Raw genomic sequence first — 22,877 nt, forward strand, 5'->3', positions numbered from 1 at the left:
CACAAGAGACCACCAAAGTTAGAACAGAACTTGAAACTCAAAATTGGTTCAGTCAGCTTGAGCATGGTTTGATTGAAGGGGACAGGAATTTATATGTCTCTGATCATCTGATCTTTGCTCCAGCATTCTCCAAACATTTAGAAGTACAATTATTATACCTCCCTGCTATGAGTTTCCTTCTGTAGTATGTTGGTGATATTGTAGGTCATAGGAGATCAATGCAGGGATGAGTTTGTTCAGGTTCATGATGCTAGACCATACACCTTGATACCAACCTGGCAGGAGAGGGCAGTGAATCGATTATTCACCGAGGGCTTGATGAATTGGACAAAGAGTTAGAATGATTCGGAAACTTCAGGTTGAATCAGAAATCACCTTGAATTGGTTAGTCAAGGAGTTTCACTCTCCTGAAAGATTCAATATATTGGGGCAAGGGATGACTGTTAAAGGATCTGAAACTATTCGATTGGATGGATCTACAGGTGGGAAGTCCAAATGTTGGGGTCAGATAAAGAAGGAATCTAATGAAGAGGAGGAAGAATATGGTTATTCAGATTGCTGATCACTGAGATGCCTTTATGTGGATATAAACATGCAGGTGAGAGAGAAAGGAAGGTGAGGGTGGCCACACAGCTTGGATGAGATGAAATTCAAAACACATGCAGATGCTGGAAATCTGAAATAAAAACAGAAACTGCTAGAAACACTCTGCAGGTCAGGCAGCACTGATGGACAGAGAAACAGAGTTCAACGTTTCAGGTGCCAGACTGTGATGAAGGGTCCTCAGCCTGAAACATTCACTCTTTCTCTTTCTACAGATGCTCCCTACCTTGAATGGAATGAACTTGGACGGGAAGAGTACCATGGGAGCATAAATCTCTGGGCTGAATTCTAGACACTTCCTCGTAATATAGGTAGAACTGGCAAAGCTAAATGTTAACTACCAATCTACATGGAGAACTGTAATCCATTAATCCCGTTGAAATAAATGTTCTTGTCCACGAGGATCATATAAGCGGTGACGTGCAATAGGGAAGTCTCACAAAGAGGGGATATGAAGGGTACTATATGTCGAAGAAACCGAGGGAAAACAAGTTTGATATGAAAACTCACCTTGAGGAGATTTAGGTTAACCTAAGGAGGGTGAGGAGTGCGACACGCTGGGTACGAGCAGTGATCTGCGTTACCGTCTCACCCAACAGTTACAGCAATGTGACACCTGACACCGAGAAACAACTTGAACAAAGTTTAAAGCCAGATCCCAAGGGGCGATACCACCACCTCCCCTCCACACACACATATATATAGTGTCTGTGTGTGTGTTCTTTCCAGGCAGCGGTTTATTTGGAGATGTTTTCTCAAAGTGTGTCCTCTTTTGAATAATTTAAGAATTCACATGAAACCGAGTACAGGCTTGATGCTACATGACCAGAATGAAAACAGAAGTGACAAGATGCTGGTAAGGAGGGAGAAGGCGGGGGGTGGGGGTGGGGGAGACGGTGTTTGCCAGCCCTGAACTTGGTTCAGATGCAAGGGGAAGGCTGGAGACCAGGGTGACTGAGATTTAACAGTTGACCTCCCCAGATTACTGTCAGGGCTCGTACCCTGCGACGTCTGGGGAACTGACCCCAATGGCTGCTGCCGCCGCTGAATTTGCGGAAGGGCTGGAAGCTTCGCGCTGGCCACTGACAGCGGCGGCTCCCCAGCGGGCAAAGTACGCGGTGCCCGCGAACACAGCACACCACATCAGACAGCCCTCTCCTCCTCCCCGCCCGCCCGCCACCGCTCACAGTCAAAACCACTCCGTGAGCTCCTTCCTATTAATCCGATCCCCTGTGAGCCGATCAAAGATCCGTGTCAGTGCCGGTGTCACCCTCCATATTCACTGACATTTCGACGGACCATTCCGGAGGCTTTAATCGGTGACTGCAAAGAAATACCCGGCCGCGTTAGAGGGCCGTCAACGGGGCATCTCAGCAGAAACAGGGCAAGACCGCCCCTTACTCCTTATGGCTGTGTTCTCCTGCGCTAAAATATCTGTGTCACCGTGTTCCAGAAAATAACTAGCGGTGCCATCCGCCTTTGGAAGGGGGCGGTGAGCGCCTTCTAACCCTTCCCTTGGCATGAGAGTGCCCGTGTTCCGCTGCCTGCCCGCCGAGTGCCTTTGATCCCAGGGAGACGGTGGCACTGGCTGCCTGCGTGCCGTGTGGGCGCCCGCCCCATCTGCTACTTTGCCGGGGTGGGATTCTGTCGATGCCATCCACACCGAGGGGACGAGCATCTGAACCGCCCCCCCCCCACCCGCTCGAAAATTCTATCATAAACATCCCTCCATCCGCTCCAGCATCGCCGTCGTTATCGAAGGGTCCATCTCGTCACCCCTGTGCCGCCGATGCACAATGTTAAACTTCCTCAGCCGCGCAGATGGTGAGTTCCAGCGGGTCCACTCTCACTCATCGCTGCACCTCGTCACTCTTTCTTTCCTTAACCCTGGCAAGAGTGAGACCCCCCCCCCCCCCCCCCACACACACACACACACAACTCCCTTCTTGTGTCTTTTAGCGACAGACCTTCAGCTTCTGAATCCTTTCCAACCTTAGGCCGTCTGTCCGGCTCCTGAGAAGTTGTGGGTGAACACCTGCCACCACCACACATCCCCCCACCCCCCGCACAACCAACCACCCCCGTCCCCGGGGAGCCGGGCACCGGAGAACTGCCACTGCACCAACCTGACAGTCCCTCAAACAAAAACCCAACAAATTCAGCCCTGGGAGGGATTAACACATGGTAGAGCAGAGCGGGGGAGGGGGGGACGTTTATTTTGTGTGTGTATCTCCCCCTCCCGGAGCCCGCAGGCTCAGGCCCTGCTGCTGTCTGCGGGCTCCGAAGGCGGTGTGGAATTGCCCTCAGAGACGCGCTCGCACACGTTAATACGGGTCCGATCCGACCGAGTTGTGACGTGCGAACGCAGCCGCATCTTGGAGCCAGCTCTCCTCTCTCTGTACTGTACCAGACTCCGCCACTCTTAACATATTTCCACCCGCCACTCCCCCGCCCCCTCCTCTTCACCAGCCAAGGATTTTTTCCTCCATGTCATCTCGGGAGAGTCCGCCAGTGATCTGAATCTATTTCCGCAGCGAGCGAAGATCTCAGCCGCTTCCTCTCGCCTCTTTTTTTATTATTTCGCAATCTTGTGTTTTTCCCCCCTCAACATAATCCGCTTCACAAAACAAAAAAAAACCCCGCTACTCCATCGGACTGGTTTTTTTTAACGGTTCTACTTGCGGGAGAGCGAGAGGGAGAGACACATTCCCCGTACAAATGCATCCTGGAGTTTAATGGCTTTCAGAAGAACCGGTTCCAATTGTTGATTGTTTTTTTAGGGGTAAAATGGGAAGAGTTAGATTCGAGGAATGGAAATCTTCCCACTCCACACTGGGTATATGTGCTAGCATTGTGAAGAAGTAGGCACAGTTTTCGGATTGGAAGGTAAGAGGCAAGCTGCTTGCTCTTTCTCGCTCTTTAGCGTAAGACCTCACCGCGGGTCGTAGGCTTGTATGTACCATATATATCCGATATCCGCTTCAGTCGGTGACAGCAACCATTCTTAAATCTTTGCCAGTCAGTCGGGCCGGCCTCGGTAACCGTCCCTTTCAGATATTTTGCTTAAAAGTAAAACGCCTGGAGACAAATGATCCTGGCAGATTCAAAAACAATTAAGTTGTCCTGAGCGGGATGGCGGGTGGGAAATGTTAGATGAGAAACGTGTTTGTAGAGGAAGTTGAGATGGAAGTGAGCCAGTGCGAGAGTCTCAGCATCCAGAACAACTTGTGCAGACAGCGGGGCTCTGGCGCCGACTATGTCTTACACGGCTGCTGCTATTAAACTTGTGGGAACGGCTTCACTGGACACCTGCGCTGCTTTTTTTAAATTGTCCAAATACAGAAACCTCTCTTGAGCCTTTACTCGGCTGCACCTGAACACTGTGTGCACGTTAACCGAACGCGTTACAGGACAAAGTTTTCTCTCTTTTTTTTTGGGGGGGGGGGTAAAAGAACTGATTTTAGTTGGATACCCTGACTTCCCTGAACACGAGTAGAAGATTGCGGATGCTCCTCCGTTTCGGTCCCGCTTGCCAGCCTGTGTCGGGCTCCGCTGGATAATGCAGAGTGGAGATGTGTTTGCCACTCTGCTGTAACATCTTCTGTTCGACCGGCTGTGACTCACGGGGAGACTGCAGCTCTGCATCACGTCTACTTAGAATTTGGGCGCTAAACTACGAACCCTGAAAAGCTGCGTTTAAAGAGGTCTCCAATCGCACGGGGCCAGAGACGCATTTCTCGAGCCTGTTTTCTTTTTGTTAAACAAAAGTGTCATTTTAATCAGATGCATTTGAACTTTTGTCACAGAGCTAAAATGAACAAAGGCAGGACAAGGATTTGCAGCAATATTTGCAGCTCTGTAAAATCCTGAAGTGTATTATTATTGAATTCCTAACTGTAAGCTTTTAAACTCCAGCACCATTGACCCGTGCAATGTCCCTGTATCCAGCTCTTTCCACTTGCTTAAGTGAAGGCTACATTCACATCGCTGAGATTCAATCGATGTTAACAGGTTTAATAAAAATTAATATATGAACTGTTAATTTAGGCGAATAGCAAGGAATATTATGAGAACATTGTGACAATCTTGGAGTTTTTTAAGCGTCCTTGTAGTACGATGCGATTCTTATTCCAAGCTAAATGTTTTTTTTTCGCAATGACCAATTTAACCCCTGGACACGTCTTCAATTCAATCATCAGTTCAGGTAGAATGCTCCGGGCCTCCCAGCCTCATTTGATATTCAAGAAGATGCGCCTTGTTTACACATTATGGGTCCCACCGGATGACGTGAATTGGAATGTAAAGACTTATCACTAAGAGAATATAAAGTTCATTCTGACGCATTGCAAAGTACCTCACAGAACCGTGGGGTTAACCGTAAGGAAGAATTAAGTGGGGGGATGCACGCAGCAAGATGGACTGAGAAAGGTAAACCGCGTGAAAGGGTATCTTAACTACAAGTCGTCCTGCTAAGCATGACATTTAAGATGCTGACTAATTTGTCTAACTTTCAGGTGTGCAATCTGGTTCATACATCGGAGATTCTTTGATTCCCGCCTGGAAAGTAAGCACCCAGCACAGTTATCTCAGAAATAGCCGGCACAATATTATCATATCTTTATAATACCGTGGACGTGCTGGGAATATTAAAAAGTACATCACTGGTACTTGAGAAAAGGTGATTTTAAAAAAGACATTATGAAATGCATAAAACAGAAACGGGAGCATCTGGTTCAAACCAGCACAACCTTCCAGTTGAAGGCATCTTCTTGTCGTCAATTTTTTGGGTCTGGGGTGCCTTTTCTTTAGAACAACCCGTGCACCAATGCCTGCATGCTGACCCTTTTGCACTGCGCTTTCGGAGTTCAGTGCAGTGAGTAACCAGAGAAGTCCCACCACGGACACCCACGTGCACCGGCCGATCCGTGCAATGCTTAGGAGTTTTAGAATTTCCCTTAAGTTGCAGAAACAAAAGTTTAATTATATAGTGGAGCTGTCGTATCAATCTCAGTGCAGGGCAGACTTGGGAACAAGGGTTTGTGTGCAGATACAACGAATGCATGTAGATTGCTTCCGATAATCCCATCTCCAGCCTTAAAAGTAAATGCTAAACACTTAATCAGCGGCGTGTTTTAAATCCAGTCTACATGATGGCTATGTGGAAAAGAATCACTTCATTAGATGTGGCTATTGATCGGCGAGGGATGATTATAGTATTCCACGCATTATTTTAGAACAATATGTGCTTAACTTTCTGAGTTATCATTCTAATTTGCTTTATTTGGTGAACGACAAACTTGGTGACAGAGTGGTGGTGTTGCTTTAGATATCTGAAGGAGACGGGCTCTGGTGCTGTGTAATTACCGACCTCAGCTCCCTCACTTGGCACTGACACTGGGATAACATCCGCGTGGCGGCGATGTTTTCTCAGCCATCAAACAAAAACCTCAGTGTAAAATTCAAGCCGTTGTATCAGTGATAGCCCAACTCTTAATGGTGAAATGATCACGCGGGACCGTTGATCACCGGCCGCCAACGACGAGCCCGCGGTGGACTTGCCGAGCTGTTACTTGCATTCTAACCTTCTTCCCTTCCCCAGGCCAAATGACATAGGATGAGGGCCTTTGGTGACCTGGTGACTTATGTGTTTGCAACCCATCTCCTGGTTATGGTTGGATCTAACGTTGCCGAGGACCTGTGCTCCGCCTTCGTGAAAGGAGTCATTTACGGATCGTATTCGCTCAACGAATTATTTCCTCAAAACTCCACCAACTGCACCTGGACTTTGGAAAACCCAGATCCGACCAAATACACCATCTACCTGAAATTTTCTAAGCGGGATCACGACTGCTCTAGCTTTTCCCTATGGGCGTACCAATTCGACCACTACTCCCCTGAGAAGATCCGGGACCTATTGAGAAACGCCAAATCTGTCGTTCACCTGTGCCAGGCGAGGGGTATGTTTGTATTTTTGGAGTTTGACAAGAACTTCGTCCAGTTGCGCCGCCTGGTCTGGCCCGACGTGACGGCGGGGAACCCCCGCGGGAAAGGGCAGAGCGATAGGCCAGCTTTCGAGTTCCTGGTCTTGAACAAGGTGAGCCCCAGCGAGTTCGGCTGCCAGGTACTCTGCGGCTGGTTGGAGAGTTGCCTGAGAGCCGGGGGCCACGACAGAGGAGGAGGAGGAGACGGCAAGAAGGAGTCGGAGGCGGGCTCATGCGGGGTGATGGACGCCAAGTGCAATTGTCAGCAAGATGTGATGACGGGGGTGGACGGGCTCGATATGGTACTACCTCTCAATGCAGACACCGAGGGCTGTCTCTCCGCCCGCCTCCACACCTCTCACACATGCAACCTGACCGAGGGCAAGCGAGCGCCCAGAAAAGGTAGGCGTCCTTATTTTACCCCATTGCATTGGAACTTTCTGTCCCCAAACACTGGAGGTACCAGTTATTACACGCCCCAGTTAATTGGTGTTCTAATTCTTATAAATACTGCACATAATTATTAGGGTTACAACTATTGTGGATATGTTGAAGAGTATGAGTGTTTAGATTTAGAATCTCTCTCAAGCAATAAACTTGAGAAAAGGTTAAATATAGTTGTTAGATTTCTGAAATGAACAGGGCAAGTTTGTTTTTCTGAACTTACTTATTGTCTTTTTTTGTTTTTTTGTAAAGAGACTGTTTTATTCCCCAAATCTCTTCAAATTCATTTGTCTCTTGGAATGTGCAAGTTTATTTATTTTACATATCAGAACAAAGCCAGAAATCCCAGCAGGTCCCCGTGGGCTTCTAAGGATGTGTAAAAGAAAACCCGTAAAGAAAATAAAAACCACGGTGCTCATATTAAACGTGACAGGTAGGAGAAACACAGGGACTGGGAGATGATGCATGTTACCAGTGGGGTGGAAAGAATTTCAGATTGTGAATATGCCTATTAATGAGGGCGGACGAGGATCCAAGACATTCAATGTACTCTCACATCATCTCAACTTGGTGCCATGAATGCTGTCCTGTGTTGTCCTTATGGAGGGAGTTACTGAAATATAAGACGCATATATATGGGCAATAGATAAAATTATGCCTTTGGAAGTTATATTAATTGGTAATGTTGTCTCTATACTGCTTCCCTCCTTGTTCCAATGAATTTTTACTGTATCAGATACCAATGGGGAGCCCATTGCCCAGAATATCTAAAGTTGGGGTTAATCTGGGTACAAAATTTCTAACTCTCTATATCCAGCCTAGCATAGGTTGGCTTGACAGCTCAATGAAGAAGTTGTTACCTTACCGGGGTCCTGGTAAGCACTCAGCAACATTAATTAACTTGACACAAAAAATTCTTCTACATTGTATGTTACTTCTGGGATTTTCTCAATGCAAAAAGGCTGTCAGTTCGGAATAACCCACTGTCTTGCCATTGGTAAACAGCTACTGCTCAATTAAATAATTCATCACTGTTTTGCGAAGGAGCCTATTCCCATGTTTGCTGTTAGCTCATATATTATCACAGAAGACCCCCGATCATTCCTATTGAAAATTGAGAACTTATTATCTGGCTCGATTAATTATGTAACAGCCTGGGCAGCCGTGAAGGGGGAAAAAAATCCTTATTTTCCAACGTCGTAAAACCGACTGATGAACCTGTGAGCTGCCACTGTGAAAGAACAATGAGTTGCAAAGGCAGGACTGTAGTCGCTGGAGATTAACCTGTCCGCGTGCTTTATATAATGATTGGAGTTTGTAGCCCACGGGATGATCTTTGAGCAATCGCTCCGGCCTTGCTAAGTGCCTGTTCATCCAGCCGCCTTTCTCTACATGAAGAACAATTTCCATTAAAAAAAAGGGGGAAGTTAAAATGATAAAGTAGCACTTTTGGCATATGATAGAAAAGATAAAAAGGAAAAGCGAAATGATCCCTTGTATTTCTAGAAATGGGTGTTGATTCGATTTAACGGCGAAAACAGATAGCTGGGTGCTTGTCATAACCTGCTCTGCACGGAGAAGTAGGGTGCAGCCCACGGGAGGCCAGCCCAGAGCTTGCTGATGGTTTCTTAAATCAGGGTGTTTAACATTACCGTATTACTGTTAATAAGTTGCTGCAGTGAACGAGAGCGCAAACACTGGCGGGCGCCTGAACGTGAGCCAGCCTTTGCAAAGAAAGAAGAGGCGCAGTCGGCCGTGATACAAAAGGTTCTGCCCCTCCTGACCATCTCGCCGGAAACGTGGAGGCTCTTTCGGGTGTTTTGTGTTTGACGCTCGCTTGCTTCGTTAGCCACGCCACAGGCAGAGCATGCCGACTGAGAGAGAGCAAGTGGAGGGGAGGGAATAAATGAGCGGGCTGCCTCGTCTGTTGGAGGTGATAAACCTCCCCTCCACCACCAGTGGAACAGGAAATCAGGTCACCGGATAAAGAGCAAGGAATCGGGTTCCAAAGGGCTGACAGAGGGACAATGGCCCGAATGGCTTCCTTCAGTCCCGTTAAATTCTGAGCCCGCCAAAGTGCGCGGCGTCGCAAGAATAAGGGGAGCAGCAGAGTGTACGGCGCGGGCTCCTGTTGGGAATACAATGCTCTAGCCCCGTCACCGCTGCCGACTTCCGCAGCTGTGCGCGGCTCGAGATGCGGTGCACCTTATGCAGCGAATGAACCATCCCACTACTCCCGAAATGTCTGTAAATGTTACAGTGGTGTAGAAACAGGGTGATTTGTGATCACAACTCTTCTACCAGTTAAAAAAAAGGTCCTCGAGTTATTTTCACAAGGAAGGGCGATAAATAGTTGCCGAATAGATGTCCAGGGCCTTGGAGAAAGAGCAAAGGGTGGCACTAATTGGGCAGTTGTTGCAATGAGGCGGAACAGCTCAGCTGGCGGATGGTATTCGCCCGTGTCCACAGCAGACAAGCCGAGCTGCCTCCGTCCCACACACCGCGGACGGACGCATTCGTGTGACATTTGCGCCCTCTGCAGCACGTCCGCAGAACAAGCCTCCCTCCCTGGGCACAGCGGGGCAATGTTCCGCACTCGTACACCCAGCAGACCGGTTCCGTGACTCCGTGCTGACATGGTACCGAACCATCCTTGCAACGCATCTCGATTAGAGCAAAACATTCCCGACGCCAAAGGCCACGTCTAAAGTAAAATGACAGGCAGCGAATGGATAAAGTGTAGCGATGAATCGAGCGAAATTAACGCGCTCAGAAAATCCCAGACCGGCTTTTGGCATTTTATGTTGCTATTGCAATCTTGGCATTTACAGGTTATATAAACTGTAGTGGCAACAATTTAACATCTATGCAATTGTGCTGTGCTATGACAGAGAAACAGCCGTACTATCTGATGTTCAGCAGTTTCCTTTCCTTGACGTTTCGGTGTAACAGCTCAAGCGAGGGATGTGTTTGGTAATGTAGGTAGCGGTGAAAATAAATTACATTCAACACCGGTACACTGTTCCGCCTTGATATCACCCCTCAATGTAGGATCTGAACCGCGAACCACTCGCTTTACAGTGTGCCTAGCAATAAAAACTAAACTCTGTGTGTCCCCTCACCCAGCTTCACTCTCAAGGTCGCGCGTGTGTATGTGTGTGTGTGTGTGTTTGCTGTGTGGGCTGCACAGAACTCTTCTCCAAGGCCCTCCATCTGTGTGTGTGTGTGTGTGTGTGTGTGTGTGTGTGTGTGTGTGTGTGTGTGTTCAGCAGAGAACTCTTCTCCCAAGGATCTAAACGGTTAGCGTGTTAATAATCCGCGCAGCAGCACCGGAAAACCATATTGGAATTATTTGGAATTATACTGCACAATGTGTTTAGTCTACGGCGTGTGAGATGGCTTTTCCTGTTAACCGATTCTCAGTGCATCTAATGGCCAAATTGTGGCAGAGCTGCTTGTTGACACTACTCCACTGATATATGGATAGAATTAGAACATAGTAACCCAAGACCAGAGTACATTGGAATGTGGGTGCAATTAAAATAACGGGAAACATATACAAATTAATTTGTTATTTGTATGAAAAAACATTTGGCTCATAGGTTTCACCTTTATCAGATCCCAACACTAATCTTGTATGACTTGGATGCTGAGCAGAAATGGATTATGTCTATTGCACAGTGCAATAAATTATAGCCACATTGTTTAATCTCATTTACTCCAAATTTGGTGCAGCAGATGAGATTGAGAGCAGTACATCAGGTGTCTTGTCTCAAAGTACTGCCTCTGTTCCTCTTCCTAGCCAGCAATGTCATTCGTTTAACACCAGTACAATTTAATTTTGAATGCACCTTGCAACAAAGCATAATGCTCAGGTTAACAGTCTGACTGTGGACCACCCCTCCCCCCCCCCCCCCCCACCCCCCACCACACACCCACACACACAACACACTGACACACACACACACACACACACACACACACACAGAGAAACCACTCAAGGTCAAACACCAGTGGTACTTGAAATGGTTTTAGATTTGTTGCATGGAATAATGTAAGCTGATGCTAGTGATTCACCAAATACTTTCCTCGTTAGAGAGACAACCCTGCCCAAGAGGGTTATCTGAGTGAAGTGCACCTATCCATCATGGTCGACAATTTCCCACCTCGCAGAGAGCTATCATGGAGAAAGATGTGAACCCAGCTCCAGAAGGTAAATATTTGGGTAGGCAATGATTGAAAGAAAAACTAAGAGATTTATATTTCTTTAAACTTGTTCTTATTGGAGACGACCCACTTAAAAACATCAGAAATAGGAGCAGGAGCAGGCTGTTTGGACCCTCAAGTATGTGGTTCCATTGAACAAAATCATGGCTGATTGGTTATGTCACACACTACTTTCCTTCCCATATCCCTTGATTCCTGGAACTGTCCTGAAATCCATCTATCTCTGGTTTGAATGCAACTAATGACTGGGCTTCTGCAGCTCTCTGGGTTAGGGAATTGCGAAAATTCACCACCCTCTGAATGAAGAAGTTTCTCTTCATCTCTGATCCCTCTTTTGAGACTGTGCCCCCTGCATCTAGGCTCCCCAACCAGGGGAAACATCCTTCCCTTGTCTGCCCTGTCAAGCCCTTGAAGAATGTGGGTATATTTCAATGAGAGGGCAGCAGCACAATTTCACAGTGTAAGCTGTCACTGGCGATTTACCAAACACATTTTTTCCACTCCACGTTAGAGAGACAACCCTGCCCAAGAGGGTTGTTTAGGTGAAGTGCGCCTATCCAAAAATGGTCGACAATTTCCCACCTCACAGAGAGCTATCATGGAGAAAGATGTGAGACCAACTCCAGGAGATAAATATTTGGGTAAGCATCAATTGAAGTAAAAACTAAGATAATTATATTTTTTTAGGCTTGCTCTTATTAGACATGACACACTTAAAAACTCTTGAGACGAGGGGCCTAACCTGCTCATTCTCTCCTCATACAACAGATCCATCAACCTCAGCACTCCTCACATTACCCAAAATATTTGAAGATAGTTCTGTGTTTACATTTCAAGCACAGTGAAGGCTGGCAATATAACTTGAGCCTGCTGGTCCCATATTGCACACTACATGTTTATGACAGCAATATAACAAGGCCCTTAAACTTCTACATTACTTGGTCAAACTCACATGAGCACCATCTCATTACCAAAGTCAAACTACTCTTTATGGGTGTTTCTCCCAAAGTACAGTTAAGACAGAAAAGTTGTTGAAGGTAATTGCCACTAAAAAAAACAACAAATCATAGAGTTAATCTTATTTTACAAGTTAGAATCATTCTCCTTAAGGCACTTAAAGTGCTCTGCAGCTCAAAAAACCTTGCTGCAAAACAACTTGTCTTCACCTGGCTGATAGGAAGGAGGTTAACACTTCATTTTGAGGAGATATAAACGTTAGAGGAGATTTTAATACATTCTAACAACTGGACTTCTTGAGTTCACAGGCACCAGGTAGAAAATTCGAGCAGAAAATGCTGGAAAAACTCAGCAGATCAGGCAGCATCTGCGGAAAGAGAAACAGAAGGCTCACAGACCCCAAAACATTAACTGTTTTTCTTTCCAGCAATGGTGCCTGACTTACTGAGTTTTCCAGTATTTTCTGTTTTTATTTCAGATTTCCAGCATATGCAGTTTTTTTTTTGATTTTCGTGAGGCATTTGAGCTTGTTGTTGTAGTGGATCTATACTCCAATTCTCTTCCTCATGTGTGTTCCAAGTACTTGTCCATTACAAAATCTCTCTCAGTCTTGAAATTTTCAGTTAACTAAGTATCTGCCTCTAAGTCCTCCTTATTTATGTTTTAGTCACTAAAAGGCTTCCTAACGTTTGGAGCTGAAATGAGTTCTGGCCATGAGCATGTACAACTGATGCAACACTCATTTGCATTCCATTCTATTTGAGATAAAAACAAATACACATGTACAATAAGCACTCTGATTATCATTTGTGCTTAGATTTTAGTCTTTTGTGCAGCTGGATATTTAAATCTCCCCACAGCTGCTAGTCTTCCACCATAAAGAAAGTGATCAATTTGTCTTTCTTGGATCCAAGGACAATGACCTCACACTTCTCCCTGTTAAACAACACCTGGCATAGTTTTTCCCACTCAGTCTGTATCACTTTATAGCTTCTTGTTTGAACCTATTAAACTTACTAAGCCTTCCTACTTATTGTCATCAGAAAACTTGGATATAGAACTATTTAAATATCTATTTAATAGATAAGATAAGATATCTTTATTAGTCACATGTACATTGAAACACACAGTGAAGTGCATCTTTTTATGCTGAGTGTTCTGGGGGCAGCCTGCAAATGTCGCCACACTTCCGGTGCCAACATAGCATGCCCACAACTTCCTAACCCGTAAGGCTTTGGAATGTGGGAGGAAACCGGAGCACCCGGAGGAAACCCTCGCAGACACAGGGAGAACGTACAAACTCCTTACAGACAGCAGCCAGAATTGAATCTGGGTCGCTGGCGCTGTAATAGCGTTACGCTAACCACTAATCACACAGAAGTCTTGGGAATGACACTTCTCACATTCTGTCATAAAAGAATATAATTTTATCACTTCCCTCTAACTATGATTTCCAAATCACTGACTAATTTATGTCACAAAGTCACTTTCAATTCTGTGTGCATATGTTTTTTCCAATAATCTCATGTGAAACTTGAATGCATTTTGGGCATTCAGGTAAGCTCCATCTACAGAGACTTCCGAACCACCCTCCTTGTGATATCTGACAAAATCCAGGTCTGACCTACCTATCAGATCCATGCTGTCTTTTTTTTTGGTCAACTGATATGTGTTTGAGAACCTGTTCACTTTGCCTCTGATGGATTTGAGTAACTTCCTGATCTTAGATTAGCTGGACAACAAGTATATGGTATCTATTCTGTCCTTTTCTATATATTCGTCTGGCATCTGTAATGAATCTATTTTTTACTCATACAGGGTTGAAACTGCCTGGTCCTGGATATTATCCTACACTAAGCACCGTTTTTAAAATGTAGTAAATCTACTTGGTTCTTCCTCTTGACCTTTAGGATTTTTTTGTATATCTGGTATTTTGTTCTGTACCTCTTTCATGAAAACATATGGATCTGCACTTTCTCTATTGGCAATTCTCTTTTTCATCTGCAGTGGTCTTTAATGGACCTGCATTTCCACTCTTTATTTTAATTTACATTTAAAAACTTATGGTGTTATTTTTGAGAGCACATGCAGAATTTTGCACGTATTTATTTCACACAATGAATTACTTGTGCTTGGCTTCTTTTGCTTTTAACTGTTACCCAATTGACTGGATTTCCTCACATTTGTTTTTCAGTTTTCTTTTGGTGTGATACCATCTCAACAATGGCTGTGAGGGCATTGCCTCTTGGGAACAAATACTTGCTTTGTTTCATGCCAAAGAGCTCTTTGAAAACTTACCAACATCTGTCTATGGATTCACACAGTGGCTGCCTACTGTTGTCAATCAACTTCTCGTTCCTCTGAAGTTTGTTTTATTCTGAATTTAAAACCATGGTTTGAGACTCTCCCTTCTCCTTGCAAACATCATATCATCCTTAACCACCAGATTGTTAATTAATTCTGGCTCCATACTCATTACTAAATCAAGTATGGTTTGTTCAATTTGTTCATTTGTTTGTTTATCTGTTCTGGAAATTGTCCTGAAAACATCCCAGAAATTCATTGTCTTTGCCACTGGAGCTCTATTATTTCTCTTAGTCAATGTGAAAATTATAAACTCCCATTATGATTACATTATTTTTATCACACACCTTCCTCATTTCCATATTTGCTTATCTCCCATCAACATCAGTACTAACAGGAGAATTGCAATCTATCGAAGCAGAGACCTACATTCTTCTCTGTTTTTTAATGCCAACCTTAATATTTCCAGTGGAGACACAAGAGACTGCAGATGCTGGAAATCTGGAGCAACAAACAAAACACTGGAGGAGCTCAGTGGGTCAAGCAGCATCGATGGGGGGAAATGGACAGTCAACGTATCGGGTCGAGACCCTTCAACAGGAGCCCTGATGTGTCGACTGTCCATTTCCTTCCATAGATGCTTCCTGACCCGTTGAGTTCCTCCAGCGTTTTGTTTGTTGCTCTTAATATTTCCACTGTCAGTTCATCTTTACTGAAATCCCTACTTTCTACAGCTGTAAATATGTCTTTTCTCAATATTACTACACCCCCTCCTTTTTCAATTCTTTAGTCCTTTCTAAAGATCCTATTGCCTGGAATACTTACTTATTCATTAAACCCGGTATCATTAATTTTCTGTCTACTGGCTTCTTGATATAGTGCTTCTTCTGATACAGTGAATGTTTTATGTGGAAAACATGATTTCAATATAAAGTGGTTGCACAGTCATAACAATTTATCATTTAGTGGTTATATAAATGTGAATATTATTGATTTTAGACAAGGTCAATTCCTTTTGTGAGCAGCTAGGTTTTCCAGCTAAAAGCTTGCCTTAAAGAATGTGTTGCAATCAGAAATCCCTTGAGAAATCTAACTTACAAAACATTATGGCCACTGCTAAAATCTATCATATTTTACTACCTTTTTACAGATTGTGTTTTGAATGTTTCTTGTTGAACAGCAAGAGCCGATGATGTTAATGGGGTTACGGCTTAAAAGCATTGCTCAGTCCTCAAAGGCGAGGTAACTCAATCAGTGTGCATAATTAATACTGACGAGTTAATGAAAGCACATCTACTGGTCTTCATTTATCCTCTGCCAACTTTGGTCATTTCTTAGGTTGCCTCAATTCTCCAGGCTAATAGGGAATAGGTAGCTATGGTTACTCTTTCTGATTGCTACCCACCAAATCTTGTACGGTATGCATCTGTGAACATTAGGTGAGGCAGCCAAGGTATTCTTGTCAAGTATAACAAATAAAGAACTTGCATTTATGAAGGATTTTCCAGTGTTTCAGTTCAACTCAAGGTGTTTTGCATAAAATTAAGGACATCTTGAAATTTTGGTGCTATGTGGTCATCATGTAGGTCATTGGTTGATGTTCTGTTACTAAGGGACAATGAATTCATTAATTTCAATTGGGAAACCAGCCAACATACAGAATGAGCCATGTGGCATGACACTCCAAAGACAAGATTTGTCGGCTGGATGTAAATTCTCCCTTCTACCTCTTCTATTTCACTACTGAACTGAAAGAGCTATACTGCATTTACCCACTACACTTTTACATCTGAAGCACAAACCAGAACTGCTTTTATAACCTCAGTGCATTCCAAATACTTTGCAGCTAGTAAACTAACTGAATTATAGATCTTGTTGGAATGGCGGAAACTTAGGAGATAATTTGCATGCAATAAGCTTCCACAGACAGCACTGTGATAATGATAATGATATGGTGATCTGAATCTCTTTAGTAATGTCAGTTGAAGGATAAATTCCAGCCAAGGTACCAAGACAAATTTTCCTATCACCTCTTTTGATCTTTTATGTCCACCCAAGAGGACAGATAGGGCCTTGTTTAAACTTACCACCCAAAGCATGGTACCCCCATTAATGTAGCATTTCCTCACTACTCCATTGGCTTTTGTAGTATAACTTAAACCAACAACCTTCTGACATTCCCACTGACTCTACATTGGCTAATCAACTGGACTTGAAAAACAATCGCCATTTCTTGCATATCTGTCTTATCTGCATGCACACAAAGCAGGACCTGGTGGAAGAGTGCCCATTACTGTGATGTTCGTTATGATAGTTTAATCTTGTTATAGCTTTACTTGAAGAGTTTGAAAGTTCCAGGGAATGCTGGTGGGAGACCAAGGGGACCAAGATCGTGATTGACAATGAGATCACATGATCCAGCAACAAAGATACCAATTGAGATCTGCACCTCCACCAGGAAGTTAGTGGAAAGCACTACTGGCATCATCTGATCAGTTAAGTGGTTCACTATTGGGCTCCAAGCCTATGATGCATCTGACACAATTTTTGAGCCAGAAGATCGTTCAGCAATATCACCTGTATTCCTTTCCCTATTTTAAATTTTAAATTTTTATTTACAGCGTGGTAGCAGACCCTTCCGGCCCAACGAGTCCGCGCCGCCCATTTTAAACCCAAGTTAACCTACCCGTACATCTTTGCAATGTGGAAGGAAACCAGAGTACCCAGAGGAAACCCACGCAGACATGGGAGAACGTACAAACTCCTTACAGACAGCGACGGGAATCGAACCCCGATCGCTGGCGCTGTAATAGCGTCACGCTAACCGTCCAATTGCTTCCTCTTGCATCTTACCAATAGGGTGAATATCCCATTGGGTGTAACTGCAGGAATAGCATCGGCTGACAAAACACTGAGAGGTTCTGGGCCAAGTTTAAACATTAGGCTCTGCCACTTCCTCCTCATGCATCCAGACAAACAGAAGATGTTTTCCAGCATTTGCAGCAAACCACACTTAGAAAACATAGCTCCAGGTTGCAAGATGTTATAATGCGTTATAAAGAAGTCATCCTACTGCAGGATCATGTAATGCAGATGCACCCTTCATACTTGTGCTAATTCTGTGAAAGAGCTCACTAATTAGTTCCATTGCCTTGCACATTCCCTGAAGTCATGCAGCTTTTTTTCTCCATTACCCTTTCAGGCTGTGCATTCCAGATGCATAATATAAATTCACTGCATCTCACCCTAGAACCTTATGCCAATTAATTTAGGTCTATGTCCTCTAGTTACTGATTATCCTCCCAGTGGAAACAGTGTTTCCCTATCCATTCTATTAAAACCTTTTGCAGTGTTGTATTATTTGTCTAATGTGGAGGAATAAATACATGTATTAACAAGGAGCTGAAGATTCAGAAGTATACCGATGGAGGTAAACTCTGACCTCATCCTCACCCTCACCAAACGTCCAGAATCTCCATGATCTTTTTCTAATGAAGACAAAGGCTTAGCATTACTTCCCGTCATTGCCTCATGGAGACATATTGTCCTGTTAGACATCTTCACATGGAGATGTTGAAAAATGATATATGCCAAAACAGAAGAATAAGCCAAAAGCTAATTCCTTGAGTATATGCGGGTATCCATGTTTCTTGGTTTTGTGATATAAATTAAATGGGTCACATGGTCAGAAAGTTGACAAGTCATGTTTAAATGATGTCCAGGAGTTACAGGTAAAAAGATGAACAAATGGCAGAACTGGTGAAGCTCCTCCCTCACACCTGCAGTGACTCAGTTCAACCCTGACCACCAGTGCTGTTTGTGCGGAGGCTGAACACTTTTCCTGTGACCACATGGGTTTCCTTCTGGTACAGTGGTTTCCTCCCATATTCCAAAGGCATGTAGGTTGGTAAATTGTTTTGTTATTGTCACACTTAACGAGGTACAGTGAAAACCTTGTCTTGCATACCATCCATACAGATCATTTCATTACAACAGTGAATTGCGGTAGTACAAGGTAAACAATAACAGAATGCAGAATAAATTGTTACAGCTACAGAGAAAATGCAGTGCAGGCAGACAATAAGGTGCAAGGCCATAACGAGGTAGATTGTGGCATCAAGAATCCACTTTATTGTGCTAGGGGACTGATCAATAGTCTTATAACAGCGGGATAGAAGCTGTCCTTGAGCCTGCTGGTACGTGCTTTCAGGCTTTTGTATCTCCTGCTTGATAGGAGGGGGAGAAGAGAGAATGTCCAGGGTGGGTAGGGTCTTTGATTATGTTGGCTGCTTTACCGAGGCAGTGAGAAGTGTACATCGAGTCCATGGAGAGAAGGCTGGTTTCTGTCATTTGCTGAGCCATGTCAACAACTCTCTGCAGTTTCTTGCTGTCACAGGCAGAGCAGTTGCGGTACCAGGCCCTGATGCACCCGAATAGGATGCTTTCTACAGTGCATCAATAAAAATTGGTGAGCATCAAAGGGGACATGCCAAATTTCTTTAGCCTCCTGAGTAAGTAGAGGTGCTGGTGAGATTTCTTGGCCATGGCATCTACGTGATTTGACCAGGGCAGGCTATTGGTGATGTTCACTCCTAGGAAATTGAAGCTCTCAAACCTCTCGACCTCAGCACCGTTGATGTAAACAGGAGCATGTATACTGCCCCCCTTCCTGAAGTCAATGACCAACTCTTTTGTTTTGCTGACATTGAGGGAAAGGTTGTTGTCATGACACCATGTCACTAAGCTCTCTATCTCCTTTCTGTACTGCGACTCATCATTATTTGTGATACGGCAGTAGATAGGGGGCTGAGGACATAGCATTGTAGGGCATCAGTGTTGAGAATAATCGAGGTGGGGGTGTTGCTTCCTATTCTTACTGATTAGAGTCATAGAGTCTTAGAGTACTACAGCACAGAAACAGGCCCTTTAGCCCATCTAGTCCATGCCAACCTGACCTTCTGTCTTGTCCCATCTACCTGCACCCAGACCACAGCCCTCCAACCCCCGCCCCAACCCGTGTACCTACCCAAACTTCTCTTAAATGTTACAATTGAACCCGCATCTACCACTCCCACTGGCAGCTCATTCCACACTCACACCACCCTCTGAGTGAAGAAGTTTCCCCTTAGGTTCCCCTTAAATATTTACCCTTTCACACTAAACATATGGCCTCTAGTTCTAGTCTCACCCAACCTGAGGGGAAAAAGCCTGCATGCATTCATTCTATCCATACCCTTCATAATTTTGTAAACCTCTATAAGATCTCCCCTCATTCTCCTGCACTCCAGGAAATAAAGTCCTAACCTATTCAACCTTTCCTTGTAACTCAGGTCCTCAAGTCCTGGCAACATCCTTGCAAATTTTCTCTGTACTCTTTCAAGCTTATTGATATCTTTCTTGTAGGTGGGTGACCAGAACTGCACACAATATTCTAAATTTGGCTTTACCAACGTCTTGTACAACTTCAACATAACATCCCAATTCCTGTACTCAATGCCCTGATTTATGAAGGCCAAAGTGCCAAAAGCTCTCTTTACGACTCCATCTACCTGTGATGCCACTTTCAAGAAATATGGATCTGTACTCCCAGGTCCTTTTGTTCTACAGCACTCTTCAGAGCCCTACCATTTACCCTGGTTTGTCCTCCCAAAGTGCATCACCTCACACTTGTCTGCATTAAATGCCATCTGCCATTTTTCAGCCCATTTTCCTCGCTGGTCAAGATTATGTTACCAGCTTTGATAGCCTTTCTTGCTGTCCACTACGCCCCCAATCTTGGCGTCATCTGCAAATTTGCTGATCCAGTTTACCACATTTATCATCTATATTAATGATTTAGATGATAAACAACAACGGACACAGCACCGATCCCTGCGGCACACCACTAGTCACAGGCCTCCAGTCAGAGAGACAACCATCTACTACCACTCTCTGGCTTCTCCCACTAGGCCAATATTGAATCCAATTGACTACTTCATCCTGAATGCCAGGCGACTTCATCTTCTGGAGCAGCCTCCCATGCGGGACTTTATCAAAAGCCTTGCTAAAGTCCATGTAGACAACATCCACTGCCTTTCCCTTATCGACCTTCTTGGTAACCTCCTCGAAAAACTCTATAACTTTGGTTAGACATGACCTGCCACACACAAAGCCATGTTGACTATCCCTAATCAGACCCTGTCTATCCAAATACTTATATATCCTGTCCCTTAGATACCTTCCAATAATTTACCTATGACTGACATCAGGCTCACTGGCCTATAATTTCCTGGCTCATTCTTAGAGCCTTTCTTGAACAACAGTAGCTATCCTCCAGCCCTCCGGCACCTCACCTGTGACTAAAGATGTTTTAAATATCTCTGCCAGGGCCCCTGCAATTTCTGCACAAGCCTCCCACAAGGTCCGAGGGGACACTTTGTCAGGCCCTGGGGATTTATCCACCTTCATTCACCTCAAGACAGCCAGCACCACTCTCCGTAATCCAGATATGGTCCATCACCTCACTACCCTTTTGTCTAAATTCTATAGTCTCTGTGTCTGTCTCCAGAGTAAATACGGATGCAAAAAATTCACTTACGATCTCCCCCATCTCTTTTAGCTCCATGCATAGATGACCACGCTGATCTTCAAGAGGACCAATTTTGTCCCTTGCTACCCTTTTGCTCTTAGTATAGCTATAGAAACCCTTGGGATTGCGGTCTGTGGGTCAGGAAGTTAAGGATCCAATTACAAAGGGAGGTATTGAGTCCCAGGTCTAGGAGTTTGGAGATGAGTTTGCTTGGAATTATGGTATTGAAGACAGAACTGTAGTCAATGAACAATAGTCTAATGCAGGTGTCTTTACTGTCCAGATGCTCCAGAAATGAGTGTAGGACCAGGGGGATGGTATCTGCCATAGACCTGTTTCAGCAGTAGGCAAATTGCAGTGGGTCGAGGTCATCTGGAAGGCTGGTATTAATATGTTCTGTGACCAGCCTCTCGAAGCACTTCATGCTGGTTAATGTCAGAGCCACCGGGCGATAGTCATTAAGGCACGTTACCTTGTTCTTCTTTGGTACTGGGATGATAGTGGTCTTCTTAAAGCAAGTGGAAAGCTCAGATTGAAGCAGGGAGAGATTAAATATGTCTGCAAATACCCCCACCAGCTGATTTGCACAGGATCTGAGGACACAGCCAGGGACACCATCCAGGCCAGAAGCATTCTGTGGGTTCACCCTCTGGAAGACTGATCTTACGTCTGCAATGGTGACTGTGGGTTCAGGTGCATTGGAGGCTGTCAGGGCGCGTGGTGACATTCCAATCCCTTAGAATGCATTAAACTCATCAGGAAGGGATGTACTGTTGTTGGCGATGGTGCACGACTTCGTTTTGTAGCCCATTATCACATGTAAGCCTTGGTACATTACTTGGTCACTGTAAACTATGGATGAATAGTAGAACCCATTGGGACTTGATGGGAATATGGGGAGAATAAAATGGGATTAGTGTAAATTGGTGTTTCATGGCTGGCATGGACTTGGTGGACTGAAGGACACATTTTCAAGCTGTATGACTGTGACTCTAACATGTTCTGCCTCATTGATAGTTCAGAGTAAAATCAATTGCAGTGCAACATTGTGTAATGTGTAGATTGAAGTTATCAGCATCATTATCACAGTTCTTGTGAAGCTCAGCAATTTTCCTCTGAACCATCTCATGTCTGGGTTGGAGACAAGGCAATGATTATTTGCTCTTTCACCTGCATCCAAGCTGCTCTCCTTTTCTTCATTGTCCCTGACTTCCAGAAACACTTAACAACCATTAACAATAAAACAATTACAATTTTAAAATTATGAATATATTTGAAAACGCAAAAGCGGGATGACCAAACACACAACAATTTTATTTTAAAGAGTAACTTAATGGACTTGGATTTAATGGAAATCCAAAGCAGATTGTGCAGAGGAGTCCAATAAGCTCTTGTTCCATTGTGCAATGGCAGGGCGCAGATGGGAAATTGTCATCTGAACTTGCTGAAATCTGTGTCATAGCTTCTGTTGCTTAATAGGTAAACACAGTTGCCAATGTGTTCATGGAAATGTGACAAAAATAGCGATGAAACAAAGTGCCAGTTAATCATTGAGGAATAAATATTGGTCAGACAATTGCAATTACTTTCATCCTATAGGATTTTTTGGCATCTTTTAGATGAAGCCTTGTTTTAACATTTCATCCAAGAGACAACTGACTCCACATTGCAAAACATTGAAAAGCAGCTAATATTATGTATTCAGCTCTCTGGAATGGGATTTAAATCCATGAACTTCAGATCCAAAGCTCAGAGTGCTAAACTAAGAAAAGAAATCCATTCAGTCCCTTCAT

General features: G+C 44.3%; 1 protein-coding gene across 1 annotated transcript in view; it reads left to right on the forward strand.

Moving 5' to 3' along the window:
- Positions 1-2,911: 2,911 nt before the first annotated feature.
- LOC127575107 (adhesion G protein-coupled receptor B3-like) overlaps positions 2,912-22,877 on the forward strand; it is a 609,306-nt gene continuing 589,340 nt past the window's right edge. Inside the window, 2 exon segments of the mRNA XM_052024767.1 lie at positions 2,912-3,489; positions 6,203-6,986. Of these exon segments, the coding sequence (XP_051880727.1) occupies positions 6,218-6,986 (769 nt within the window). The 5' untranslated portion in view covers positions 2,912-3,489; positions 6,203-6,217.

The sequence above is a fragment of the Pristis pectinata genome, chromosome 10 (assembly GCF_009764475.1).
Source record: "Pristis pectinata isolate sPriPec2 chromosome 10, sPriPec2.1.pri, whole genome shotgun sequence".
NCBI classification, from domain to species: domain Eukaryota; kingdom Metazoa; phylum Chordata; class Chondrichthyes; order Rhinopristiformes; family Pristidae; genus Pristis; species Pristis pectinata.